Genomic DNA, 25,302 nt, shown 5'->3' with positions numbered 1-25,302 from the left:
GCTACAAGCGAAAATGGCCATATTTCATTTTGTTTTTAAGTAGGTAACAGAAAAACTTATTCCAGGCTAGTGGAAAGTAAACACATTTATTGTCAACTTACAATCGAAAGACTATTGCAGCTATCATTTATACTACGTATAGGTAAGTAGGTAGATACGTATAGTCGGAACGAACACATTGAAAATACCGTATAATACTGTCACCGCTACACGTTTCTGGAAAGCCAATAATATAGGAGAGCATACAAGCATAACTGACTCCACAATACCACGGCATATCATAGCTGCACATATATTCTGGAGAGAATGATACAATATAGTGATTATTAGGTATAAAAATATATAGCAATACAAGAGAAACTATAACATCTATTACCTAAATTCATAACATACGCGCAAAATGTCAAATTTAACACTCTTATAATATGAATAAGTTAAAGGAACTGTCAAGTTTGCTCACAAATTGCAGCTGCGAGTGGGTTACGATTTGTCGGAGCGAATTAGGTTCTTTATTGTGGTGCTAACTCTCGAGTGTCGGTCGTGGGTAAAGTTTGACGTTATTAGACGTGAGAGATGACAAACTTCGCGGTCAGTTGTTACCTTTAATCACATGCAAAGCTATCATTAAGTCGACTATGGAGACGCTCGTCACTGTTAATTATCACAATATATAAGTATAAAATGAACTAAAAGGCACCGCTCCATACCGACACCGGCGTAAAAAATACAAGAAAGAGAAGCTTTTGAAAAAGAAAGGAGTGCATTCCTCCCACCACTCGCTCCCCCCACTAGGGGGCAGCCTCGCAGCGAGCGCCACCCATCGCACCGCAAAAATCGCTGCGGCGCGGGTCAAACGGCGACGCGTGAAAAGAAGCCGTCTGCGTCCGTGTGCGGCGGAGAACGGGCGCGAGTGTGCGTGCCCGAGAGAGGGACGGCGAGCGCAGAGCAGGACGGCTGCGCCAATTACCGTCACCTGGCGGGCAGCTACCGCATTACCCACTGACGCCGCGCGCGCGACCACGCGCCGTCTCGGGCCCGCTCCGCTCCGCCACGCTCCGCGACCTGCCGCGGCCGACCGCGATCGATCCCGACCCGTCATGCGACCGGCCCCGGACCGGTGCCCGCGAAAACTGTGAAGTGAATTCTGTGCGTGCTCGTCCGTGCCAAACACTATATTGTAGTGAAAAATGACGTCGCAATTTGCCTTCCGAGGATCTCCCCCGAACCAGGTAAACACACTGCTCAACCCGTTAGCTGATCCAGCACTGGCGCGCTAATCCCTAATTTTGACACCTGAACTTAAACTTGCTATTTGACGTTGGCCGTGCCGAACAAACGCGCACTTGCCAAGTTGCCAATTAAATTATGGAGGTTTCAATTTTAAATTTAGCGTGCCACTTATTTGCTATACTAATACTATAATAATTTAGACTCTTTAAACTTTTGCTAAGCGATATTCTTAATCAATTGAACGTATTTGTTTAGAGTTTCTTGAAAGTCTGAAATAAGTTGACACGGTTATTCATAATATAGAAAGGAATTTTTCTGATTGTTGATGTTGTGTTAAATTGAAATGTTATTATCACACTCATAATAATTGAAATTGGTGACGTCAATTTTGACATTGAAAAAGTGTCAAATTTGATGTCATTAAATACTTTCCCGCGTCCTTACGATTAGTTTCAGTGCACAAAATCAACGCTCAGATTTAACAACAAGTTATTATAGAATCAAACGTTTGTTCTAGATGTTTATAAGTCGAGTGAATAGTGATGCTTATATGACGATTTGGCAAACAAGACATACTTAACATTATTTAAGGTGTTAAGTGAACATGCAAGGAATTTCTTACAAAATTTAAAACTATGTCGATTAATTGGTCGATTTATTGTGCATATTGTAGACGCTTAGCATAACTAATCTTTTGTTTACAATTATTATGAAGTCAAATAATGGAGCTAATTATTGATTGATCTGTATTTCGAATTATTTTAAAGAACTGATAAAAACTATAACCCGTCTACGTAAAAAATGGGTCTAAAAAGAAACAAGAATATATTTCATATAGATAAATGCATATAGGTACAACAATGATCGTGGTAGAGCCGTGGTCTAGGTAGGTAAAATTATGATCGCATGACCACAACCATACCTACCTACATATCTACTTATCTAGGTATGCCTGACTATTTCTGAACCCATCTAAGTTTCTTAGTCTTGAGTTTGTTCATACTGCATTCAGGCAACGTCATAATGGTTGTGGTCATATGGTCATAATATGAGTTAAGCCTTTTATCTATAGTTCAGTATTGTAGATAAAATCAACTTAAAATGATACGAACAATGCTCCGACATATTATGCCTATAGGTATATCTATAGTTTCATATTAAGTGGAGGCGAGGCGTATACAATCGGAACATAATTAGATTAACCGCCTACAAATGTAATCAACTAGTAGGTAGGTAGCTTCATTATGTTACACTCAATACGCATTACACACATCAATATAACACTAACCATACGACAGTAGTGGAGGTAGGTACTACATACTTACATAATATATTTATATACCTACCCTAGAACATATATTTATTTACCTACTAGCTTTAACCCGCTCCAATGGTTTATAGGCGTAAAGACAAAAATAAAAAAAATTGTAAGATATTTGATATTTGTAAATTACATGGACTTCACTGGTTACATAGCATAGCTAGCTAGAGCTTTTATTTGGTAAAAATATCTCCAATAGGTTGAAATAACAAAAGTTTGTGGATGGATAAATCATAAATAAATACTAAAGTTATCATAAATATTTTTTTTGACATACATATTTTCCTATTTACCTACTTCATGTAAAAAATTATGTAAGTCATACTTTTGTTTTAGTAATAGGTATTTATCTTTTTAATTACATTATTCTACCTATTAAATTGTTATTTTTGCACATTGTACCAAAATTCAAAATTCATTTATTTCAATTAGGCAATACATGCACATTTGAAATGTCAAGTTATTTCATAATTTAATTTAATCTAATGGTGGTAATAGTAATCGAAAACTTAAAATTAAAGTTATGAGGGTTCCAAATGCGCCTTGGTCCGAGAAGAGCCCACAACAAACTCAGCCAAGGTTTATTTTTTTTTTGTTTACCACCATTTTATAACCTTGTCTAGAACTAAGCACACAGTCGTTGCAGTTTAAGACCAAACTTTTTTATCATTTATCCGCTCAATTATATAATCATTAACACTATTACGACTTAGTCTGCAAATCCGCATTGGGCCAGCGTGGTGGACTATTGGCCTAACCCCTCTCATTCTGAGAGGAGACTTGAGCTCAGCAGTGAGCCGAATATGGGTTGATAATGATGATGATGATGATTAAGACTTTCCTAATGCGTTTAATATCTACCTATCTAACTAATTGTAATACACAGTCATAAGCGTACAATTCATAGATGCAATAATGCACTGCTTATCCTGAAGTCTCAGAAACTGTAGGTATTAGGAAATTTAGTAGATAGTTATGAAATTTTTCACTTATCGCGCCTACTTTAGTTAAAATCTTTGTACACGCTACTTAAATACTGAAGATAAATGATAATTTATTTAACATCTTTGCACCAAGTATATGTTTACATCATAGAGTAATTAGCTATGGAGTTGCATCGCTAAACTAAACAACTAAATTGTCTTTCGACGACGTAAACTCATGTAACATGTAATATATTTAACATCAATAAATGGTGATTAGATTTTGGGGCAAAATATATAGGTTAGTTAAGTGTAGTTCATATTTATAAACACAAATAAATAAATTATGTGTCCTTACACTATACACAACTATAAATTTAAATACAATATAAGTACACTCGTGTAATTTATATTTATACATATACATACTTATTATATTTATATCTATATATACTTATATAACTTTAACAGATACATCGTTTAATCTCGTTAGGTAGGTACACAGAATAATCGATTTTTTTAGGTATATATTATATAATTTTAGAAATACTTACAATGAAACTTAACTCCATCTTTTGGTAAACTGGAAGTTTTTGACACTTTATAACCGTAAAAACCGTCGTTTTTAAGGAACTTTTAACACGACGACAACGATAACAACAATAAAACCTCGAGTCTATGGAAACAGTTTTTATAAACGCGTTAGATCGTTGATCTCATACTATGACAGAGGCGAGTCAGGTCCATATCTAATCAGTCAAAGTATCACATTAAACAAAATAAATAATTCAAAAAATATCATATTTTTAAATAAAAATATCATCGTACCTACATCGTTACCTAGGTACTATAATGCCAATACAACGTGGACAAAAACTGGAATTAAAATTAGTTTACGTACATTAATAATTTTAGAAAACGGATTTGAACTTGTGTACTAATTAGATACTTAGCATAAATATTAGTAGATACACGATTTTACATGTAACAAAATATGTAAACATCAAATATTTTATTTAATATTTATTTATAGCTTTAATGTAATAATACACAAATTTTCCTAATTCTACATGAAATATGGGCCTATATAGGGCATTTCTGATATTATGTTAAATAATTAAATAATAAGGTTGAAAAAGTTATGATAATGTAATTATTGCTATGCTTTGCTGTAATGCAGGTACGTTTTCATATCAATGAAAAATGTATAAGTAATAACATTAAAATAAAGAAATTAGGATATTAAATATCTATCTATTTATCGAAACTTTAAACATTTTTTTACATTTTTTAACAGAAATATAACTAAAAAATGTCGGTTTCTAAATGTCGATTTTAGTAAGTAAACTTAAAAGTGCCGTTATAAAAACATATCACCTTCCAGATTAAGTAGGTACAAATAAAATCTCATTATAACTTAAGTTAAGTACACATTATTATGTTTCTAGAATGTTAATCATTTACTTATTGTATTATTTATTACAATAAAAAACTCGTTTATATTAAATACCTTATATAAGTAAAATAAAATCACATTTTAATAGCCCCTTTATCTCGGCAAGTCCTTAGAGCATTATTTGTATGAAAATAATAAATAACACGATGAGGTTTTTATTACATATTTACGCTATTTTACACTTTGAGTTTACATATGTATAGGAAAAATATAATACACATATGTACTTCTCGTTACGTTAATGACATGACATGTACCTAGGCGGTATACCTAATAACCTACATAAATAAATGATAAATACTTTTTACACATCTTATATATCGTATTTTTTTTTCTTTGTCAAGTACCAATTTGGTACTTCATAAAATTACGATACGATATATCGGTAATACTTGGTTATATTATACGGAACTTCCTAATTTAGTAGAAAACGTTGATCTGTTGTGGATTAAGGGAAAGGGGGTGATATGGCTTCTAAGTCTTTTAATTCACGTGTTCTTGATTTTTCGACTCTTGAAAATTTGAGAAATAATCGTAGCGTTTGACTGTGCATCAGTCATAGAAGTTCATCCTTATTTTTAGTCTCTTTTACCAGCAATTCGTTATTTCCATTACGTTGCTGCAAATTTTGCCGGAATAGTTTTGAAAATTTTAGGTGCGGTTTGTGGTTTAATAACTTTTATTTGCCTTTTTTAAAAAATGCTATTGAAACTAAATTGTAGGGAATACAATTTTTTACAAAAAATGACTGTGTTTATTTTCCGAGTTGTATATTTTGGGCACTAGAGCGAGAAAACATTTTTTGTCCTTCCCTTTTCCATGGCTGATAGTTAGGATCCCGAAAACATGGACTTAAGGCACTCCACTAAGCACACCCTCCGTGATGAAGCAAACATTTTTCTTGCGTAAGTATAATTTTTTTAATGTTTGGTAAAAAAATGTAAGATTGCATTGCAATGAACTATGCTTTACATCAGCTGTGGTTGTAGAGCGGCGCTAGCCTATCTATAATAATAATAAAAAAAAAATATTTATATACGTTACCTACTGTAGCAGTATTTAGAAAAATAAAACAATTTAATGTGGTAGGTACGTAATTCACTAAGTTATTATTAATATAATGAAATTGCTCTTTAACGCCTCTTAACCTTGACTGAGACATCTACCAAGGACCTTTGTTTCTTTAAGTCAAGCTTAAAAATAAATTTAAAATTATCAAAAATATAGTCACAGATAACAGCTAAAATAAGTACCTAGATTTAAAATTTAGGCGTGAATTAAGCTATAAATAATGTAAGTTACGACATAATTATATATAATATAATTATAGTATTAAGTACAAAATGAGTGTTCCAAAAATACAGATAGCAATTTTGGCTATCGCCCTCTAAGTAAGTTACTTAGCAAGAACCTTATATTTTAAGGGACAAGTTATATTACGCGTTAGACATCGCATAAAAATCCCTAGATACATTGGTTCAACCGACTTAACACCCTTGTACTTATTTACATAAGACCTTGATTTTATTTTAATTATACTCATTTAAAGATATCTATAATAATAGTCGCAAACAGAATGTACGTTACTTCGTCCCGCTGACATTGCTGGCACAATTACATAAGGATGTATACCTATTGGTTAAGCTATTGTGCCCGTTTTGTGGACCAATAAAAAAAAAAAAAATTTCAAGTAGGTCTCCATTTTCTTTTGAGAAATAATTTAATATCTCTGTTTGTATTGACAACTTTTTCAGACAGTGTCGTGCACTACATAGAAGCATAAATGCACTGTGTACCCTGAGGACTCGTTACGAATACGGTCGGCAAAAAACAGTTGGGCTGTATAACTTTGTGGAGCTATACTACAGCCCTATTCACTGCACTGTTTACCAACAAACAAATGAGAAATGAAGGTAGAAATGCTTATTTTAAATTATGTATTGTATGTTCGTAAAATATTATTGAAATATATGAACTACGAGTATATCTAATTGTTCTAAGCTTATTAATCGAATTTATTTTCATTATATATAACAAGTTAATTATAATTATTATTAAATGTGAAATGACTTAGGCGAGAAATCATATCCTCATTCGTCAGACACTTAGCTTCGTGGCAACCTTTTGCCTTTTAATTTTTAGTTTTTTTTTGTAAACGTATTTCGAACGTCACTCCTTAAAAATCTACATCATTTAGATTTTAAATACTTTCTGCTAACGGATCATAAATTCGTATCGCGGTGAATAAGGACATAAAGAATAAATTAATTAAAAACACAAAGGAATCACACAAAAGAAGTCGCTAACACATTATTGTTTGCACAAGTCTTAAGTACGGCGTCCCGCTGCGCGACCGACACGCTTGTCTGAGCGACGCGATCAAATATATTATTATGATAAACATTTACATAATTCTAACTTGTTATAGTGCTTATAGTATGTTAATAATACAAAACTGACTGTGTTTGATTGTTTTTAAGTTTTATCAATTGAGTTACTACGTACCTTTTACAGAAGACGACTCATCGCTACTGTGGTCCATTCTACTGCGGCGATATCGCTACTCTTCATAGTTTCGTGCTAGCTTACATGCTTACTGTGTTGGAAACGCCACGTCGTTTATGGCGTTTTGGTCGTAAGAAAACAATATTCAACAAAAATATTACTTTATTTTTAGGACTACATACAACAGCAGATCCTCTAGTACGTAGTGTATGTACCTACTCAATGGTTGTATCCGATATTTTATTACTAGCTGGAATGCCTTTCCTGTGTCTCTGTTTCTTGCCACTTATAATCTAATCACTTTTAAGGCTAGGCCCAATGTATACCTACCAACCTCATCATAGTTTTTTAAAGAACATTATCCATATCTTTTAAACATGACGAATATTCCCATCAAAGTCTTCGGGAAAGACTGTATTAGGAGTGGGTATGACAAAACCCCTCGGTGATGAGTCTGACCACTCTTACCGTTTAGCTATCGAGGCTTATCTTTCCATGAGAAATTATAATGCTCAAGTGCAAGCCTATAATATCTCATCCCTTACAGGGGAGAGGGTTTGAAAGTCAGACTCATCACTCCGCTTCAATGTAGAATGTCGGCCTATAAGCCTATTTACTAATAGGATATATATAATCTAAAGTTGAATCGTGCACGGAATTGAATGGCAGGACCTCTTTTTTTTTTCTTCTTTATGAAAAGCACAAAGTGTCTGTCTGGCGAAGTGAGATTTAATAATAGATGAAAAATCCATCATAATATGAAACCTGAGTTAATATGCCAAAGCTTTCGCCCATATGTAAGACATTAAAAAATAATACTCACTTATCATTTTACTACCAACTGACAAAATGGCTCGATAATTATATCTGTTACAATTTTATGCTACCTAGACGGTCATAAATACAACTCGGACATTTATAGCTTCCTTTACTGTCTAAATATTTAATTAGTCAAACAGAATTCGTCCGAAGATTCGAAACATTTTAATAGTATACGTAATATACGTTAATGTTATAATGTTTGGTGATTGTTTTATATTGTAGGGATCGGAAACCTTGAGTTTTTTATTCTAGTAATTGTTTTTTTTATTAACACGACGCTTTTTTGTTTACGACAAACAAACACTTTTAATAAACATGACAGTTTAGTTTAAATAAGCAAAATAATAGTGATTTTTATATTATCTACATTACTTCAACACTTCAATTGACACATTGTATGTATATTATGTGTTTGAATGTGTATGTAAATACGAATGACGTCACATCTTACGCTTTGTTATATGGAACCTCAATTATTGAAATCCACGTGATGTCATAATTAAAAGTAACTGTAAAACATTTTACAAGCAGCACAATAAATGACCTGTTATGTATTTTTTTTTTCAAGTTTTACGTTATAAAACATTATACATTGCATTGATGTATAGAATATTTTTAAGGTAGGTTAACCCATAAGAGCATGGAAAACAAAAAATATACAAATTGGTTAAGCCTTTCATGGGCTTGCGAGACTAACGACCATGCATTCATTTTATTATTTGAGTTTTTTGTTGTCTTCGTGAGTATAAAGTTAAATAAATGGATTTTTTTCTATAATAACTTACAAAGAATGTAATTGGAAAGAGTTTCGCTCGTGTGTCGTGAGCCTAAAACCCCTCGTTGGCAGTAGGTAGGTGGCGGCACCTTTGTGACTTGTACTACTATAAATGCCATGTGCACGGTGCCTAATTAAGTGTAGCCTATTAATTATCCCGTTTATGCAAACTCGCCAAGTAATTAAACTAGTGTTTTAAAAATAAAAGCTCTCAAGACAGGAAAATTGTCTTGTAAGTGATTTATAAGACAAGAAAGCGCCTACACGAAGTGGATACGTTTTTTGTGGAGGCAAAATATTTTTATCGGCACTTAATCAAAGATTCCTTTTAATTTCGCTAGTTACGTACTTTCGCTGCACGTGACGCACTCTAAAATATTTGTAGTCTTTTAAATAATTAAAGCGAACATTTTATTTTAATGAAAAACACACACTCGCGCGCACGTATGAATACACACTAAACTTAACCCTCCAGCACACTGAGTGCTTAGCTACGTTCAAGCTACCGTTGTGTTTTCTGGCATTATGGCGAGTTGATATGATGAAAACTTAAAATTAAAGGAAAGTCAGCAAAGCAGAAACATAATTAATAACTTGTCATTTGTTTGCTAAGCAACAGTTTTGAGATAAACGAGTTTATGTTTAATAAAAGGTTACTAAATAATTTACAAGTGCATTTCTTTTATGCTGACGCTCTTTTAGTTAATACACAAAAACGAGCTTATCATGCCACCTTACACCTACAATAAAAGCAAAACTCTTATCATAAAATTGAACATTTATAGTAAACAAAAAAATAAAAAATCAAAGTAGCAAATAATTATGGAAAACTTAATTAAGTTTATGATGAAAAGACAATTTTATGTGCATTTTTCATATCAAAAAAGTATTTTAACCAAATTTTAACAGGTTAGCTTACTTAGTGAACATTAATGGTTTTATTTTCTACATCAATGTGCTAATTATGGGCTAAAATCAAGGTTCTTTAGTTAGTAGGTATGTACATGTACGGGTGGGTACCTGGTTTTATGATAATTCCACTTGTAAATTATCTCATAACTTTTTATATATAATTGCATACTACTTAAACATTTTAAGCTTTTTAACTGAGAATTTAGTATCGCCTTCGTGATTTAGTAACTGCAAACCAACATTGGAGTAGGACCTCGAGTTAGGCTAAAGTCCCAACTTCCTTCTCCTATTAGAAAAGACTAGATAATATTAAATTTTGGAAGTGATCCGAAACTATTTAGCGTCAGTACTTGCTAAACAATAATGATTTAATTCTAATATCTAACAGAATGTAGAGCTTAAATTCCTCGATTCTCAAATTGATTTTACCTAACAATTTTTGAGATTTTTTAACTGCTTTTTTTGGTTTCAAATTTGTATCACATCATTCCAGTAGATATTTCAGTATAACCAAAATAAAATATATATGTATAGTTTTTTTATGATTGATTATTTTTGTTTTGAATATAATATCTTAGAGACAAAAAGATGTGATAAGTGTAAGACTGTGACACAAAAAGTAAGTAACGTTTCACACCACCGTCTCTGTTAGCACTCACGGGGAGATTTAAAAAAATTGATAAAAGCCGTAATTGAGTGTGAGTGCGCTTTTATTAGCGGGGGCTTAAACGCATTTAGACGTAGACAGAAAGTCGATTGACCGCTCGCAATGTAACGACATCGGGCAACAGTCCGAAGAGCTAAAGCTCCAAAATAAGAAATAATGAGGATAATCCCCTCCGAAGGGAGTCCGGTCCCTCCTCCGGCCTCTTATCTCGCAGATAGCGAAAGTAGATCGCGCCCGGCACGCACGGCCCCGGCAATTCCATATTATTATCTTTATTAGCGTAATTCACCATTTTAATATACCCCCCGAATGGAGTCCGCCTGATAAAACTAACATTATTAATACAGTGCGGAAATTTAATAAACTCTTATCAGTTGACAAATAAACTCGACAGCGCTGTCTAATATTTTATTAATAAACACCTGATAACGTATTGTGGACTAATGAAGTTTGTAGCTCGATTGCGTGGATATACCGCAGATTCGCTGACGTCACGACCGAAACAAACCCAAACTGACACGCCAAACTGAAGTTTGTAACTGAAGTTTGTAAGTTTGGTAAGAGTTGTGTTTAATTCATTAAACTCGAATGGAGTCAGCCAGATAAAAGTATTTACCTAACATTCTTGGAAAAAAAATGGGAACTTTTTAAACTAAGATTATATAAATACACGATATTATATGTTTATATTCTTCTTCTTCGAGCGCCTCTCCGACTAGCAAAGGTTAACAGTCAGCTAGTAAACTCTTCTTTATTTTTTCTCGAGGTTAAATAATTCACACTCGCGATCCCGGTGTTCAATACTCTGATGTTCCTCAGCCAAGACTTCTGCGATCAACGTCTCTTCTGTCAGCAATTTTTCTAATCAAGATCAGCAGTTGGAGTCCGTATCTATCGTGCCTTATTTTATACAATATTATAATTTACCTCATCATCATCATCATCATATCAGCCGATGGACGTCCACTGCAGGACATAGGCCTTTTGTAGGGACTTCCAAACATCACGATACTGAGCCGCCTGCATCCAGCGAATCCCTGCGACTCGCTTGATGTCGTCAGTCCACCTGGTGGGGGGTCGGCCAACACTGCGCTTACTAGTGCGGGGTCGCCATTCCAGCACTTTGGGACCCCAACGTCCATCGGCTTTTCGAACTATGTGCCCCGCCCATTGCCACTTCAGCTTCGCAACTCGTTGAGCTATGTCGGTGACTTTGGTTCTTCTGCGGATCTCCTCATTTCTGATTCCTAATAACCTTTAAAATTAAAACCTTTTAAATTTACCTAATAATATACAGGGTGATTCGGTCTTTAGTGCGGATATTTTTTTTCGTGGTTCTGTATCATTAATAGAATATAAATCTACAAACAGTTCGATACATTTTATGTAATTTTTTTTTTTAATTTATGTCTCTAAAATAACAAAATAATGTACATATTATTACTAAACAAGATATATTCAGCTTAAAAGTGATCTGGTGACGTCCTTTAGGTATCAAACGAAAATAAAATAAACGCACAATAGGGTGACCCTAAAATTCTGTTCAAAAGTAAATAACTTTAGCTAACGATAATTTTGTTATTTTTCAGTTAAAAAAAAAAAGAAAAAATACGTGATCATTAAATTTTGTTTATGTACAAAATATAAAAATATCCGCACTAAAAAAAATTTCTTCCTGTATATTTTTAAGACAATGAGCTGGTATGCTCTCTATAATTTGTTGACGAACAAAGTAAAATACGAGTGTTACTGGTTTATGTGAGTTTAAAACACAATAAAAACTACGACAGAAACTGTGTGGCGTAAAACGTACAACTTTAGGGCCCATTCTTTTACTTAATTGGTATTTAAATAAAAATGCGTCGCTCGAGCAATGGGAACCGTCCACCGTTGAAAGGAACATTAAATGTAGATTTGAACGATTCGCTGGCAGAGTGGTGAGCGTTTCGGAGGTTCAGAGTTCGATTTCTTCCCCGTTACGGTTTTACAACCTCGATGTCGGCAAATATTTTATAAGGTTAGTTTGGTACAAGCCGACGCCCCGCGGTTTAACCCGCGTAGTTCACGTACCCGTGAGAATATGCCAATAAAATATTTCCTATGGCACTTACGAAAAAATGGCTTTCTAGTGGTGAAATAATTTTCAAAATTGGTTCAGTAGATCCATAGTTTACCCCTGTAACACCACAAACTTTACCTCTCTATAATATTTACTACCTATAGAAAAATAATAATTGTTACTAAGCATAACTTGCTTAGTAAACTGCAGGCTGATTATGTATCTCGACGTATCACTTCTAACTGTGTAACGCAAAGCTAAATGGAACACTAGAGTGTTTTTGCAATTCCGATTATGTAAGACAAAAGACAGCCACAATGCCTAGTGATATCGTTCTAGGCGCAAAATTTTATCGACATTATGCGACTAAATAAAATACACCCTTTCCCGGTACTACTTACTACGGGTGCGGCATACTTTTGCACATATACGCATTATACTTGATTTTGCTGTTTGTCTGTGGTGAAGTGAAGTGCCATAGTTTCTTTGTTGGTAAACAAAGCCGTATTAAAATATTAATAAAAAAATTGGTTTCGTTGGATCAAAGTACTTGCTACTGCTAGTTTTTTGTTTTCAATAGAAGTAATTAATTAATCATTTTATCGTATACATTTTTATTAGTGTTAATAGTTAATTTATCAAAGTAAACGGCCACTTTTACATAAAACATTATCTACACGAAAGTTCTTCAAAGTTTTATCGTCTGCCTATGATTAATTTAATGGTCGTTGTGATAATATGTAAAGTATATTTTATAGTGTTTTGTATATTAAAGTTTATCGCTTGCAACTAAAGATGTCCGGGAAACTCAATGATCGCCAATTGGAACTCTAATTGGAGATTGCAGAGTGCCACCCAAACTTGGCGATGGGTTGTTTTGGAGGGCCTTTGGAAAGTCAGGCTACTAAATAAACCTTCCGTGTTCGCGTCTGCCAGTGGCGTTGTGTAAGTTATCACATATCTATATTCTATATTATTATTTTAAAGAGGATGAGAGGAAATTTTTGATATTGTAGGGGGTAATCTCTGGATCTTAGCGATAAGGCCGCCTTTTGTATGCTGATCTCTTCCTAATTTGTTTTTTATTTCACTTGTTTTTGTCTTTGTGGTGTGCAAATAAAGTATATTTATCTATTATCTTTTTATCTACTAAACCGATTTTGAAAATTCTTTCACCAACAGAAAGTCACATAACTTGTGAGTGTAATAGGCTATATTTTATCCCTATAGTCCCAAGGGAGTGGGAACTATGCAGGTGGAACCGTCAAGCATCAGATAGTAATTATATTCAATTGAAATTCATAATTTTCTATTTTAAGCTTAACATAATACTTGGTTTTGTGACTAGCATATTGCATTAAGAAGCCTATTGAAACCACAACTATACCTGCACCATGTAACCTTTAAGTTCTAAGCATTAAGTACAACACGAATAATCAAAATCAAACTTTGTCTTTTTATGCAGATGTATTAGAATTGTTTGTATTTGTAGGTTTTTGTTTTAGTTACATTAAATATAAAATCCTACCTTGATTAGTAATTTTTTTATGATGATTGAGGCTAGCCACTTAAAATAATTAATTCAAATTTCAATTACAATATATAGTTAAGTTAAATCCTACAAGTATATGTATCTCCTACAAAACTGGATAAAATATAAGGCAAATCAAAAAACAAAAGAGCTCAGTTTAATCCCATAAAAGCCCAGTTGCTGCAGATTATAGACTAGAGGGTTTGCCAGGGATATAGGTCCATAAGCACAGCAATAGCCCAGTGGATGTAACCTCTGCCTCAGATTCCAGAGGGTGTGGGTTTGTATCCAGTCCGGGGCATGCAGCTCCAACTTTTCAGTTGTGTACATTTTAAGATATTAAATATCACATGTATCAAATGGTGAAGGAAAACATCGTGAGGAAACCTGCATACCAGATAATTCTCTTAATTCTCTGCTTATGTGAAGTCTGCTAATCCGCTTTGGGTCAGTGTGGTGGACTATTGGTCTAATCATGAATGAACGAATAGTATTACCTAATCCAGTGTATGTAATTCTTAATGATAATAATTGCTAATTCAAATAATAATTTGTACTTTATATTTTCTTTTATTATGTACATGTTCAGCTTAATAAATATTGCACATTTTGATTTGTTAAATATCATCATTTTGATTTGTTAAATATCACATATAATGAATATTGTTATCATTTACAATAATGTATTGTTTATGATAACAATATTCATTAACCTGAAACTAAAGGATCACAAACATTCTTCGTCTGAAAAGAAGCTCAACATAAATACAACAAAGTATTATTTTTGTTATCACCATCTCACAGAAATATATTGTAGAACCAAGTAATATACCTGAGGTATAAATATATCAATTAACCCCCCCCTAGATTTGTCATTTATATAAACTCTTAATCAAGATATAATACATAGGCCATTTCTTATCTCAATATTCCCACAGGAATAAGATCTACTTAAAGAAACCGGGGGCATATGTAGTTCATGTAATAAAAAAATATTTTCTACATTTCAGATCAACATGAAGATGTGGGCTCTAAACTTTGAGTGCCAGGGACTGACTATGGAAGTCTCCATGTCGCTGGTCACCATTGAGGTGCAAAACACCTTGAAAAAATTGGTGATTCTGAATCCTTCATCTCTATGAACGATTCATGAAGAAAGAATTAAACAAACATTTAATGAACAGATTTTTTATAAGATTATTATCAATAATGACATTGCATATGAGAGAAAATTGTCAAATATAATTTCATTTTAATTTAATATAGTTAATTATGACAGCACTGTATATAAAGAATATGATTATTATCATTTGGTTAATTTCAGTATTACATAGTATTAGATAAAAATTTTATTGTAAAATTGCACATCAAAATATGTTTTATTATCTATTATTAGGAGGAAATATTATTTAACTATTATTATTATCCCTAATAGCCCAGTGAATGTGACTTCTGCCTACAATTCCGGAGGGTGTGGGTTCGAACCCGTTCCGGGGCACGCACCTCCAACTTTTCAGTTGTGTGCATTTTAAGAAACTAAATATCACGTGTCTCAAACAGTGAAGGAAAACATCGTGAGGAAACCTGCATACCAGAGAATTCTCTTAATTCTCTGCATATGTGATGTCTGCCAATGTAATCTAAATATGCTGGCCCATATTCGGCTCCTGTCAGAATGAGAGGGGTTAGGCATTGGCCTTCCCTTACCTTATCAGCCGATAGACGTCCACTGCTGGACATAGGCCTCTTACATGGACCTCCAAGCACAACGACCTTGAGCCGCGAACATCCAAACAACCGACCAACCACGCTTTCCAGTGCGGGATCTCCCGAGTGCGGGTAGGCACCTACCCCTCTTACTGGGGGAGACTCGAGCTCAGCAGTGAGCCGAATATGTGTTTATAATGATGATGATGATGATTATTTAAGTAATTGTAAAAGAAAAAATTGAATACTACATTAGTTGTTTATCTATACAATTCAATAATTTTAAGAACAAAACATGTGCCTACCACATTGTAGGAAATAAATAAATAATGATTTGATTAAAAACAATGTTGTTTAATGTTAAGCAGGTAGGGCCACGTAGTTCTATATTTGTGTAACATCTATTACTTAAAAATAAAAAATATATTTACTTGTGTTGGTATTTTTTATTCAGACTTGATATATTGTTGTTGACAAATTTTGTTATAATATATATCTTTCATTCTTTAGTTTAATTTAATCAAGAAACGACCCTACTTACACATATAGGTACCCCCTCTAACAAAAATAGACTGAAGTATAGGTAAATATTTAACAAAAATGTAAATTAAAAATTAATTATAGATTAATTAAAAACATGACTACAATTTGAATTATCAACTTTAATAATTTGCTTCAAAATAAAAACACATACGCGTGGCGCAGTAAGTAGTGCTCCTGCATCCACGGTCATGGGTTCGATTCCCACACCTGGAAAATATTTGTGTGAAGAGCATGGGTTTTTTCCAGTGTGTGTGTATTTATACATTATATAAGTATTTATAGGTAGTATATAAATGTAAATGAATATTATAATATCAACTATCTTAGTACCCACAACACAAGCTACTCTGTATGCCTACTTTGGGGCTAGATAGTGCTTTGTATGGTTTAAGTATAAATAATTATACAGAAGGCTTGGTCACGAAAAAATATATCCAGTCCTTTGTCTGCATAGCTTGAGGGTTCTAGCAACTTGTTATCATGGTTTTGAGTGAGGAATCCTTGGACAATACTGCCATCACAAGGATTACTGTTTTCTGTATCCAGCCCTTGATCTAACAGCCAAGTGAAAGCTTCTTTAGGTGTTGGTTGAAACATTGTTAAGCTCTTCACTTCTTCAAAATTATTAGTGATTCTCCTAGAAAAATAAATCATAATGTAGGTATACATGGTACTGCCCAACAAGTTCTTATAAAGTAGGTATATAATATACTGACCTGTGATAAGTCTCCTCCTTCGGCTGCATAGCTTGAGGGTTTAGGAAACCAGAGTTCATGGTTTTGGAGTGAGGAAACATTTTACAATATGCACCCAACTACAAGGCTCCACCGTATTTCTGACACAGCAATGTTGTGCATATCTTCATGGGATCTAGGAGCAGCTCCCAAGATGGGGGTCATCATGCAAACATTGGTCACCTGAAAGAATTGAAGTGTGTATTGCAATGTATTATGTATTTTGCCTACATAAAAGTAACAGTTATATATAATTTATAGTATATAATTTATATTTGGATCCTGTAGTTTCATTAACTGACAGTTATACCTAAGCAACAGCTTACCTAACAACCAACAGCGGTCCCTATTGGGCAGGTTTTCCTCAAGTGGTCTTATTGCACTGGTTCCATATGTACAAGTCATAAGATGCACCACCAAATTGAGCATCCACTATGTTATTATTAGATTGGCATCACATATCTGAAATATTAATTGACAATATATAAATAAGTTAATGTTTAAATAAAAGGAGGTACCATGCTTTTATTCAATTCTAATTGTTAGCCTCCTAGTAGCTCTTGGCTTGTAGGCCGAACTATTGTCACATGGGTGCAATCAATGCGCCGTAATACCCGGGCAATCCAAATTTTTTCATAAATCTGTAAGTAGATGTTAATCTAGATTAAGCACCTGGGTATATGTCTATTTACAGTAACATCCTGTGATATGAATAAGCACTCTGTGTATTATTTATTAATCTCAATCAATAATCAATCTCATTTTGCAAATAAGTTTTTATGCAAAATCAACCTATGAAAGATTCAGTGTGGTAGTGAACACAAATTAGTTGAGTCTTAGAAAAAAAAAACTAAAAATATAATGAATAGGTTATGTTAGTTTCATACTGTGCTATAAGTTAGTTTCATACTTACTTATTTATAATGATTTTGTGTTTAATGCAAAGGGAACTTAACACATTTTTTTTAAACAGCTGGGGTATTCAGGAGCGTCAGCGACTTCATGTAGGCATTTGCTAAAAGATGCCTTAGCCATCACAAAGCCATTTGTATGATCCATTGGCATAAAAGTTTAAAGCTCACCATATAAAAATACCATATTCGGCTCACTGCTGAGCTCGAGTCTCCTCTCAGAATGAGAGGGGTTAGGCCCATAGTCCACGTCACTTGCTCAACGCAGAGAATGAAGAAAATTCCTTCATTCATTCATATAACTTACTTATCTCTAATTCATTGCGAACAGCAGTTGTTCGAAGGTTGTATTTCTTCTAAAACCTGCTGGTTTCGCGACACGAAAGTTTTGCAATGAACTCGACAAAGACATCTTTTTCGTTCCGTTTCCGCGTACAATACAAATGCTACATGCATTGTATTGTACATGGCAATGTCGGTAAACACTACAAAAATAACACAATTAATTAAATTCACTTCAACTAACTCTAAAACTGTAATTCTGCTTTATGAAATAAGTATGTAGGTACCTACTATATATTCTCAACTTTCGTCATATTTTACATGAAAAACTTTTCTAATTCTGATTTTATTGACTTACAAACTAATACCTTACTTACAAGGTATAGTACAAAATTAAAAAAATCTTAAAAGTACTTTTATTTGTAATTATTGAATCACAGGCGTCAAGTAAACTTTATTAAAACACTGCTCGGTATTAGTTTCTATAGCGATTGACTTTGACAACTTCTGTGTCACCCAGTTCTATGATCATAATGCTTACATAATCGCTTAAACTGACTATCGATACGTAAAAACTGCGTTATAACTTGGATAAATCCCTACAAGTGACCGTGACAGAGAACGATCCAAGATGACGTCATTTCGGTGGGAGATGTGTGTTACATGATCGCAAAAACGAAAAATCGCTGTCATTTGTTGTCGTGACTGTGATTTTAAAGCGTTCACCGAGTTACATAATGACCCTGCTGATAGTATAGTGTAGTGTAGTGTAGTAACCCCTCTTATTCTTAGACGAGACTCGTGCTCAATAGTGAGGTGAATATGGATTGTTAATGATGATGATGATAATATGAGAAATAAAGTCTTCAGTCGCCAGTCAATAAGCTGCGAGACAAACCAAAGCCATCACGGTCCAAAAAACCTTATGCCTTACAATTATCGTACGAGCTGACAAAGTTTCAGCCTTTATTAAATGAGGAAGGTATGGCATTCACAGGCCTTAGTCTTATAACCACTTTAACTTATCAGGACCGTCAAAAACGTCGAAATTGAAACAGTCCTCTCGCTTCGCATGAGTGTGTACATTTGGTACACCCTGAGACTAGTTCTTGTATTAAAAAAAACATACAATTTGAGTCGGCCTCGCCGACCGAGGGTTCCGTGCAAATTCATAGGTACATATTTGCTTATCCTCGATGATACCTCATCTCCTGTACCTTATCCCACTTAGGTGGGTTGGCAAAATACGTCAATCTCCTCCATTCACCTCTATTACTTCGCCTCTACTTTAAGTATGATACCTACTATGAAATTGGGATTCAATTACAGTTCTATACTTTTTTGTAAGACGACTTTACCTGCCAAATTTCATAGTTCTAGGTCAACCTAATGTACTCTATAAATATTGAATCCCTTGAGAGTGTTGAAATATATGTAGGTAGATAAATCTGAAAATTTAGTGCAGTCCAAGATAAAGTGTCAAGACAGACGGACAGAAAACAGAATCACGATTTTCTTTTTCTTATTTAGTTTTTTGTGCTTTTGACTTACGGAATCCTAAAAATATAATACCGTAATATTTTAATGGTATACCCACATCACTGTTGAAATGTATACCTAACCGGAAGTTTGTACGAAGCACAAAATTAATTATGTAATCACATTCTTAATATAACTACTTCAAAATTCGCTTTCTTAGTTGGTAAAGATAATAGCTGCCATCGGTGTAATTTTACTATCTCTAACGTTTCCGTTTCTATTATTTTACTAAAAATATCACTTAAGTTTTGTAATTTAGTAGCTGGTAATATGACAAAGATATGGAAATATAGGTAGGTAGGTAGGTCACTGGTATACAAATAAAATATAAGTTTACCTTACGTATATTTAGTTAAATAGTGTAATATTTGAATAAGTAACCTTTAGAAAAAGAGTGACAGAAATATTTAAGTTTATTAATTAATAATTGAGCCTGTGATTGCCATATTTAACTAATTTTAAAAGGCTGAAATAGCTAAAGTAAATTCTTCGATTGAGGTTTTCTTAATTGGTCCAGGTCTGGCTGGTGGGAGGCTTCCGCAGCTAGTTACCACCCTACTGCCAAAGATGTACTACCAAGTGATTTAGCATTCCGGTATGATGTCGTGCAAACCGAAAGAGGTGTGGATTTTCATCTACCTCCTAATAAGTTAGCCCGCTTCCAGCTTAGATCGCATCATCACTTACCATGAGATGAAATTGTGGTCAAAGGCATTGTAAAGAATACAAAAAATAACGTCCGAAGAACACCGCTCTGACGTCAAGCAAACGTAAATTGAACCAAAAAATTCTTTAGGTAACATCAATTCATAAAGGTTTTGCTGACAGCCTTCTGATTCAGAACATTCTCTACAGCTTTAAATTATTTTCAAATTTGCATAAACATAAATTCGGTAATAAAAATTCACAGGGTACCTAACCGTAACAATCCCTAACTCAAACATAAAATTGAATTCATTTTTTAACATAAAGAACAATGTTCATTTTTAAACGTCGATAAATTTTATAAGACGTTAAAATTTAATTAAACGTGGCGTTAAAAAGTTTAAAATGTAACTTTTACAACTGAGACGAATTGATAGGTAGAAGTCTAGATAGCACCATTTTAGCCAGGCTCGACTCCGAAATGGGTTTCACTCCCATGGGTGAAACTCATGGGTTCGAACCCCGCCCCATGTTATTATTTCATTGAAAAGGGAAATATTTGAAACCATAAGATACTCGTGATATCGTGGCTTAGAATCAAACCTTACGTGGTTTTTGAGAAAGTAAATTGCGCAAAAACTTTGTAAAAGGAAATTTCTGGCGAATCTGGGTGACATAGCCACTCGAAATCATGTGATTTTGTGAAATATGGCAAGATAAATACATAATTCCCTCATTCTATGTGAACATCGTCAAACATTACTTAAGCTGTAGAGAGTGCTGAATATTGAGCCAAATAAAAAACTTAAGTAGGGAAAACATATATAAACTTGAAAACCTAAACTTCTTTAAGACCGGAAGATTCTAACTTCAAAAATATTCTTTGGTTTTTTTCCATTTAGAATTTCTTATGTAGAGCGGAACTAAACCTATGTGCAAACATGAATATTATAATAATATGTATTATATACAGTGAAAAGTACCACTAAAAGTCAACGGATACAAATTATAGTGTAATTAATTTGGAATGATTGATAAATTCCCTATTGTCAGCCCTCCCCTTTATCACGCACCAAACCAAATAACTACTGTATTATAAAATTCATGGCCGCCGTCTAATCCACCCCTGTTTATCTAATTCTTAATGTCCCAATAATAGGAGCCATAATTGAATAAAACTGCCTCAAAATAGGGGTAGAAATTACAAAGGATTAGGACGGTCGTCCACCGAATAGTTATGCAACTTATTTGTTATAGTATCCAGTTCGCATGTGTAAATTGTTTTTCATTAAAACAAGTATTAGTATCAAGTTTTGCCAAAACACTTAAGTGATTTGAATGACATTTTTCTATTGACCAGGTTAACGTTTTTCCGATTTTACAACCTTTTTTTATTTTTTCAAAAATTTTTATTTTTATATTCAAATAGTTCCTATCAGTACTTCCGTTAAGTCCGTACACAATGGACTTTGTTTTTTACCAGACATCGTTTAGCACCTGTAATCACGTTAAATAAATAAACGATAATCCTGATCACGTCATTCCCAAATAAATATTTCAAAATAACTGAGCGCCTTTATAATTCACATAATTTTAAGTTTTACGATACGGCTTTAGTTTACAGTTTTAAAGAAATGTGTTTTTAAATTTTTAACAAAAAAACTCAAACTACTGGACCGATTTGAAAAATTCATTCACTTATAGAAAGCTACATTATCAGGAAACAATATTATATCCGAATACCCACAGGAGTGAAAACTATGCGGGTAAAACCGCGAGGTATTGTTAGTTAGCTATATAGCTATCGGCTCTCTGCAAATCATCGGTGGACGTGCACCCTTACACGACAAACTCGTATACATCAAACACAGCATCCTATCGCATTATTTCTATAGAGGGATGAACTCTTTGTGTTCTTGCACCGGTCCGACGACTGGATTGTTCTTAATATTTATTACTTTAAAATATGACGTTCGGCCAAACATGTTTTGTGTGCTTTACTGTGCACATAAGCGACGATTTATCTGTTCGTTTGTACGGAATAAGTGATGTTGTGACGTGGTTGGTATCTCTTTTAATGTGTGAAACGTGTTTGTAAGATTAGTATGTACGAGTATGTACTGTATATGATATCAATATATGTGTGTTGTATAATTGTATACCTACAGTTAGAAAAATACATTTTTTAAATAGTTTATTAGTATTCTTGTCTGGGATTTTTTTTTATGCGTGTATCTTCGTTGTTTTAAAGATGCTGCAATTAATTACCTATGCAGTTTGCTCTCTATCTATTAGTGAAACCGCATGAAAAACGTTCAGTAGTTTTTGAATTCAACGCAAACAGAACAGACAAACGCAGCGGAGGACTTTTTTTACTAAAAACAATAATTACTAAGAGTAAGAAATTTACAAAGACTACTTTAAATATTCCTTAGGTCGTAAAGGTTAGTTCCTCTTTCTCAATACGCACTGCAAAGATACTACACCACCTACACTACACCTATGTGAGCTTATATCATAAAAAAAACCCAAATTAGTAAAGATTATGTTGTTACTCACTAACTCCCATTAGACCAGCGTGGTGGGTCCATATACATTTCCCTGTAGTGGGCTATTGAAAATAGGTTGTTAATGATACTTAGAATCTTATGTCTTATTATTATAATCGATTTCCGTCCGGTACTGACACGATAACTTCGGATTCGAAAGTGTTACAGACAACATAATCAATTAATATTCTCTTTGTGTTGTTGTGTTTTGATAACTAATGGGTGAAATGCAAGTGGGCCGGTTTTGATGACTCGATGATTTGTCATACATGCATATATTATGATTAGGGTTTCCGATATAGATATATCACTATTTGGCTGACGCACTTCTGTGTGTCTCGATTCACACTGTTTCTGAAACTAGTTTGACACAACGCAAGTAAGTCTGAAAATCCTAAAGGTCGCGCGGAAAGTCGTTTCGATGTAGGTAGTACTTATAGATATTGCAGGGCTAGTGTAGTGGAAAACAGAAAAGTAATAAATAAAAAATAAAGTTTAAACTACGTATAAAAACCTGACTACGTAATAAAAGGGGTCTTTTAAACGAAACAAGAAAATAATTCAGATTGAAATACATATGGAAATGCATAGGAACAAAAATGGTCACGGTAGAGCCGTGGTCGCACCGACTGTCTAAGGTCTAATATGATACACATAGTATAATTATCCAGGAACATCTATTCAGGAATATCTATGTTTAACATAGGCATGCTAGATATATGATGAGTGCGATCATGGCTCTGCCATAACTATTTCTGTTCCTATGCATTTCTATATTTCAATCTGAAATATTATCTTGTTTTGTTTTTAGATCCCTTTTTTATTACGCAGTCGGGTTATAGTCTTTGAACTTTATTTTTTATTTTAACGTAGATTTGGGAACAAAGACTTTGGAAAATTCAAATAAACAGATGATAATTCCAAATCGTAGTCGTACCTTGGGTAGAGAAGATTAAACTCTGTTACCAGTTAAGTTATCGTATCATAATAAAGAAAGGAATCTTTATTATTAAAACATTGATCCATAAAAACATAACACAGGTTTAACAGTTACGTTTACTAAAAGTCACTCAAGGCCCATACTTCAGCCATTCATGCCATTATAATAAGCCATGAACGTCCACGCCATTTTCCCCATACCGCCATTCGAGCGTTACCTGTGACCTCTTTTATTTACGCGCAATTTACATTTTAGTGCCTTTTTAAAAGGTAAAAAACAGTCATTTGTAATTAAGTAAACTCGATGCCTATTGTTCTCGGCGAAGTGATGTGTGCGTTTTATTTTGAGCGAAATATTTTAATAAACTTTATACCTTGCTATCGAGCGACCCAGTCCCTTACAAATTTCGCTACCTTATAAGTATTAATAACGTCATGACAATGGAGCCAATTATGAGCCGTGATAACCCAGTGGGTATGAACTCTGCCTCAGATTCCGGAGGTTGTAGGTTTGAATCTGATCCGGGAAATGAACATCCAAATTTTCAGTTGTGTGCATTTTAAGAAATTAAATATCACGCGTCTTAAACGGCAAAGAAAAAACATCGTGAGAAAACCTGCATACCTGAGAGTTTTCTTAATTCTCTGCGTGTGTGAAAGACTTCACATGATGGATTATAGGCCTAACACCTCTCATTCTGAAAGGAGATTCGAGTTCATTACTGATCCGAATATGGTTTGATAATGATGACAATAGAAATGACTTGTACGCGTTACATTACCGTTGCGCAAGGGACATATAAACCTCCTAAGTTCAAGAGACGCGCAATACTTGAAACTAGCGATATCGTAACTTTAACCTACATGACGTCTTACTTACGTTGGATAACATTAGTAGTCCTAGAATACATCACCGACATATCTTAACTGTGACGAGTGAAAGACATAGGTATTGTCGACAAATAGCGGCGGAATAAAAAATATATCTCCTTCTTTCATCCTATCGCAACGAACGTTTTCGAGTTTGCAGCTATTGGTCGTTATAGTCTCGAGCATCCTCGGTCTACACAGTCTTATAAAATTGCCGAGTGTTTTAATTGGTCGTTATAGTCTCGAGCATCCTCGGTCTACACAGTCTTATAAAATTGCCGAGTGTTTTAATTGGTCGTTATAGTCTCGAGCATCCTCGGTCTACACAGTCTTATAAAATTGCCGAGTGTTTTCGAAATTCGAACTCGAAAGTCTAGACAAA

The 25,302-nt window shown here is 33.9% G+C and overlaps 1 protein-coding gene, 1 long non-coding RNA gene and 1 other non-coding gene across 4 annotated transcripts in view; 2 read left to right on the top strand and 1 right to left on the bottom strand.

The window, feature by feature from the left end:
* The first annotated feature begins 850 nt into the window (after positions 1–850).
* The window catches only part of LOC112045741 (homeobox protein caupolican), a 125,197-nt gene continuing 100,745 nt past the window's right edge, over positions 851–25,302 (top strand). Inside the window, exon 1 of one of the 2 annotated variants that reach the window (XM_052890551.1) lies at positions 851–1,229. Coding sequence is in view for 1 of the 2 variants with exons in the window: in XM_052890550.1 (XP_052746510.1) it covers positions 1,188–1,229 (42 nt within the window). In the remaining variant the exon portion in view is untranslated. The remainder of the gene's footprint in view (positions 1,230–25,302) is intronic. The other variant, XM_052890550.1, reaches the window with a different exon arrangement.
* On the top strand, positions 12,882–17,465 carry LOC128199709 (uncharacterized). The gene is made up of 2 exons (XR_008252284.1): positions 12,882–13,615; positions 15,212–17,465. It is a non-coding gene; the product is annotated as an uncharacterized LOC128199709 (long non-coding RNA).
* On the bottom strand, positions 16,335–18,268 carry LOC128199708 (uncharacterized). Its single transcript, XR_008252283.1, has 4 exons — positions 18,100–18,268; positions 17,512–17,647; positions 17,168–17,368; positions 16,335–17,088 (listed from the first exon to the last, which is right to left on the bottom strand). It is a non-coding gene; the product is annotated as an uncharacterized LOC128199708 (transcript).

The sequence above is a fragment of the Bicyclus anynana genome, chromosome Z (assembly GCF_947172395.1).
Source record: "Bicyclus anynana chromosome Z, ilBicAnyn1.1, whole genome shotgun sequence".
NCBI lineage: Eukaryota > Metazoa > Arthropoda > Insecta > Lepidoptera > Nymphalidae > Bicyclus > Bicyclus anynana.
Note: the sequence above shows the minus strand (reverse complement) of the source record. Positions and strands in the feature narration are given on the sequence as shown.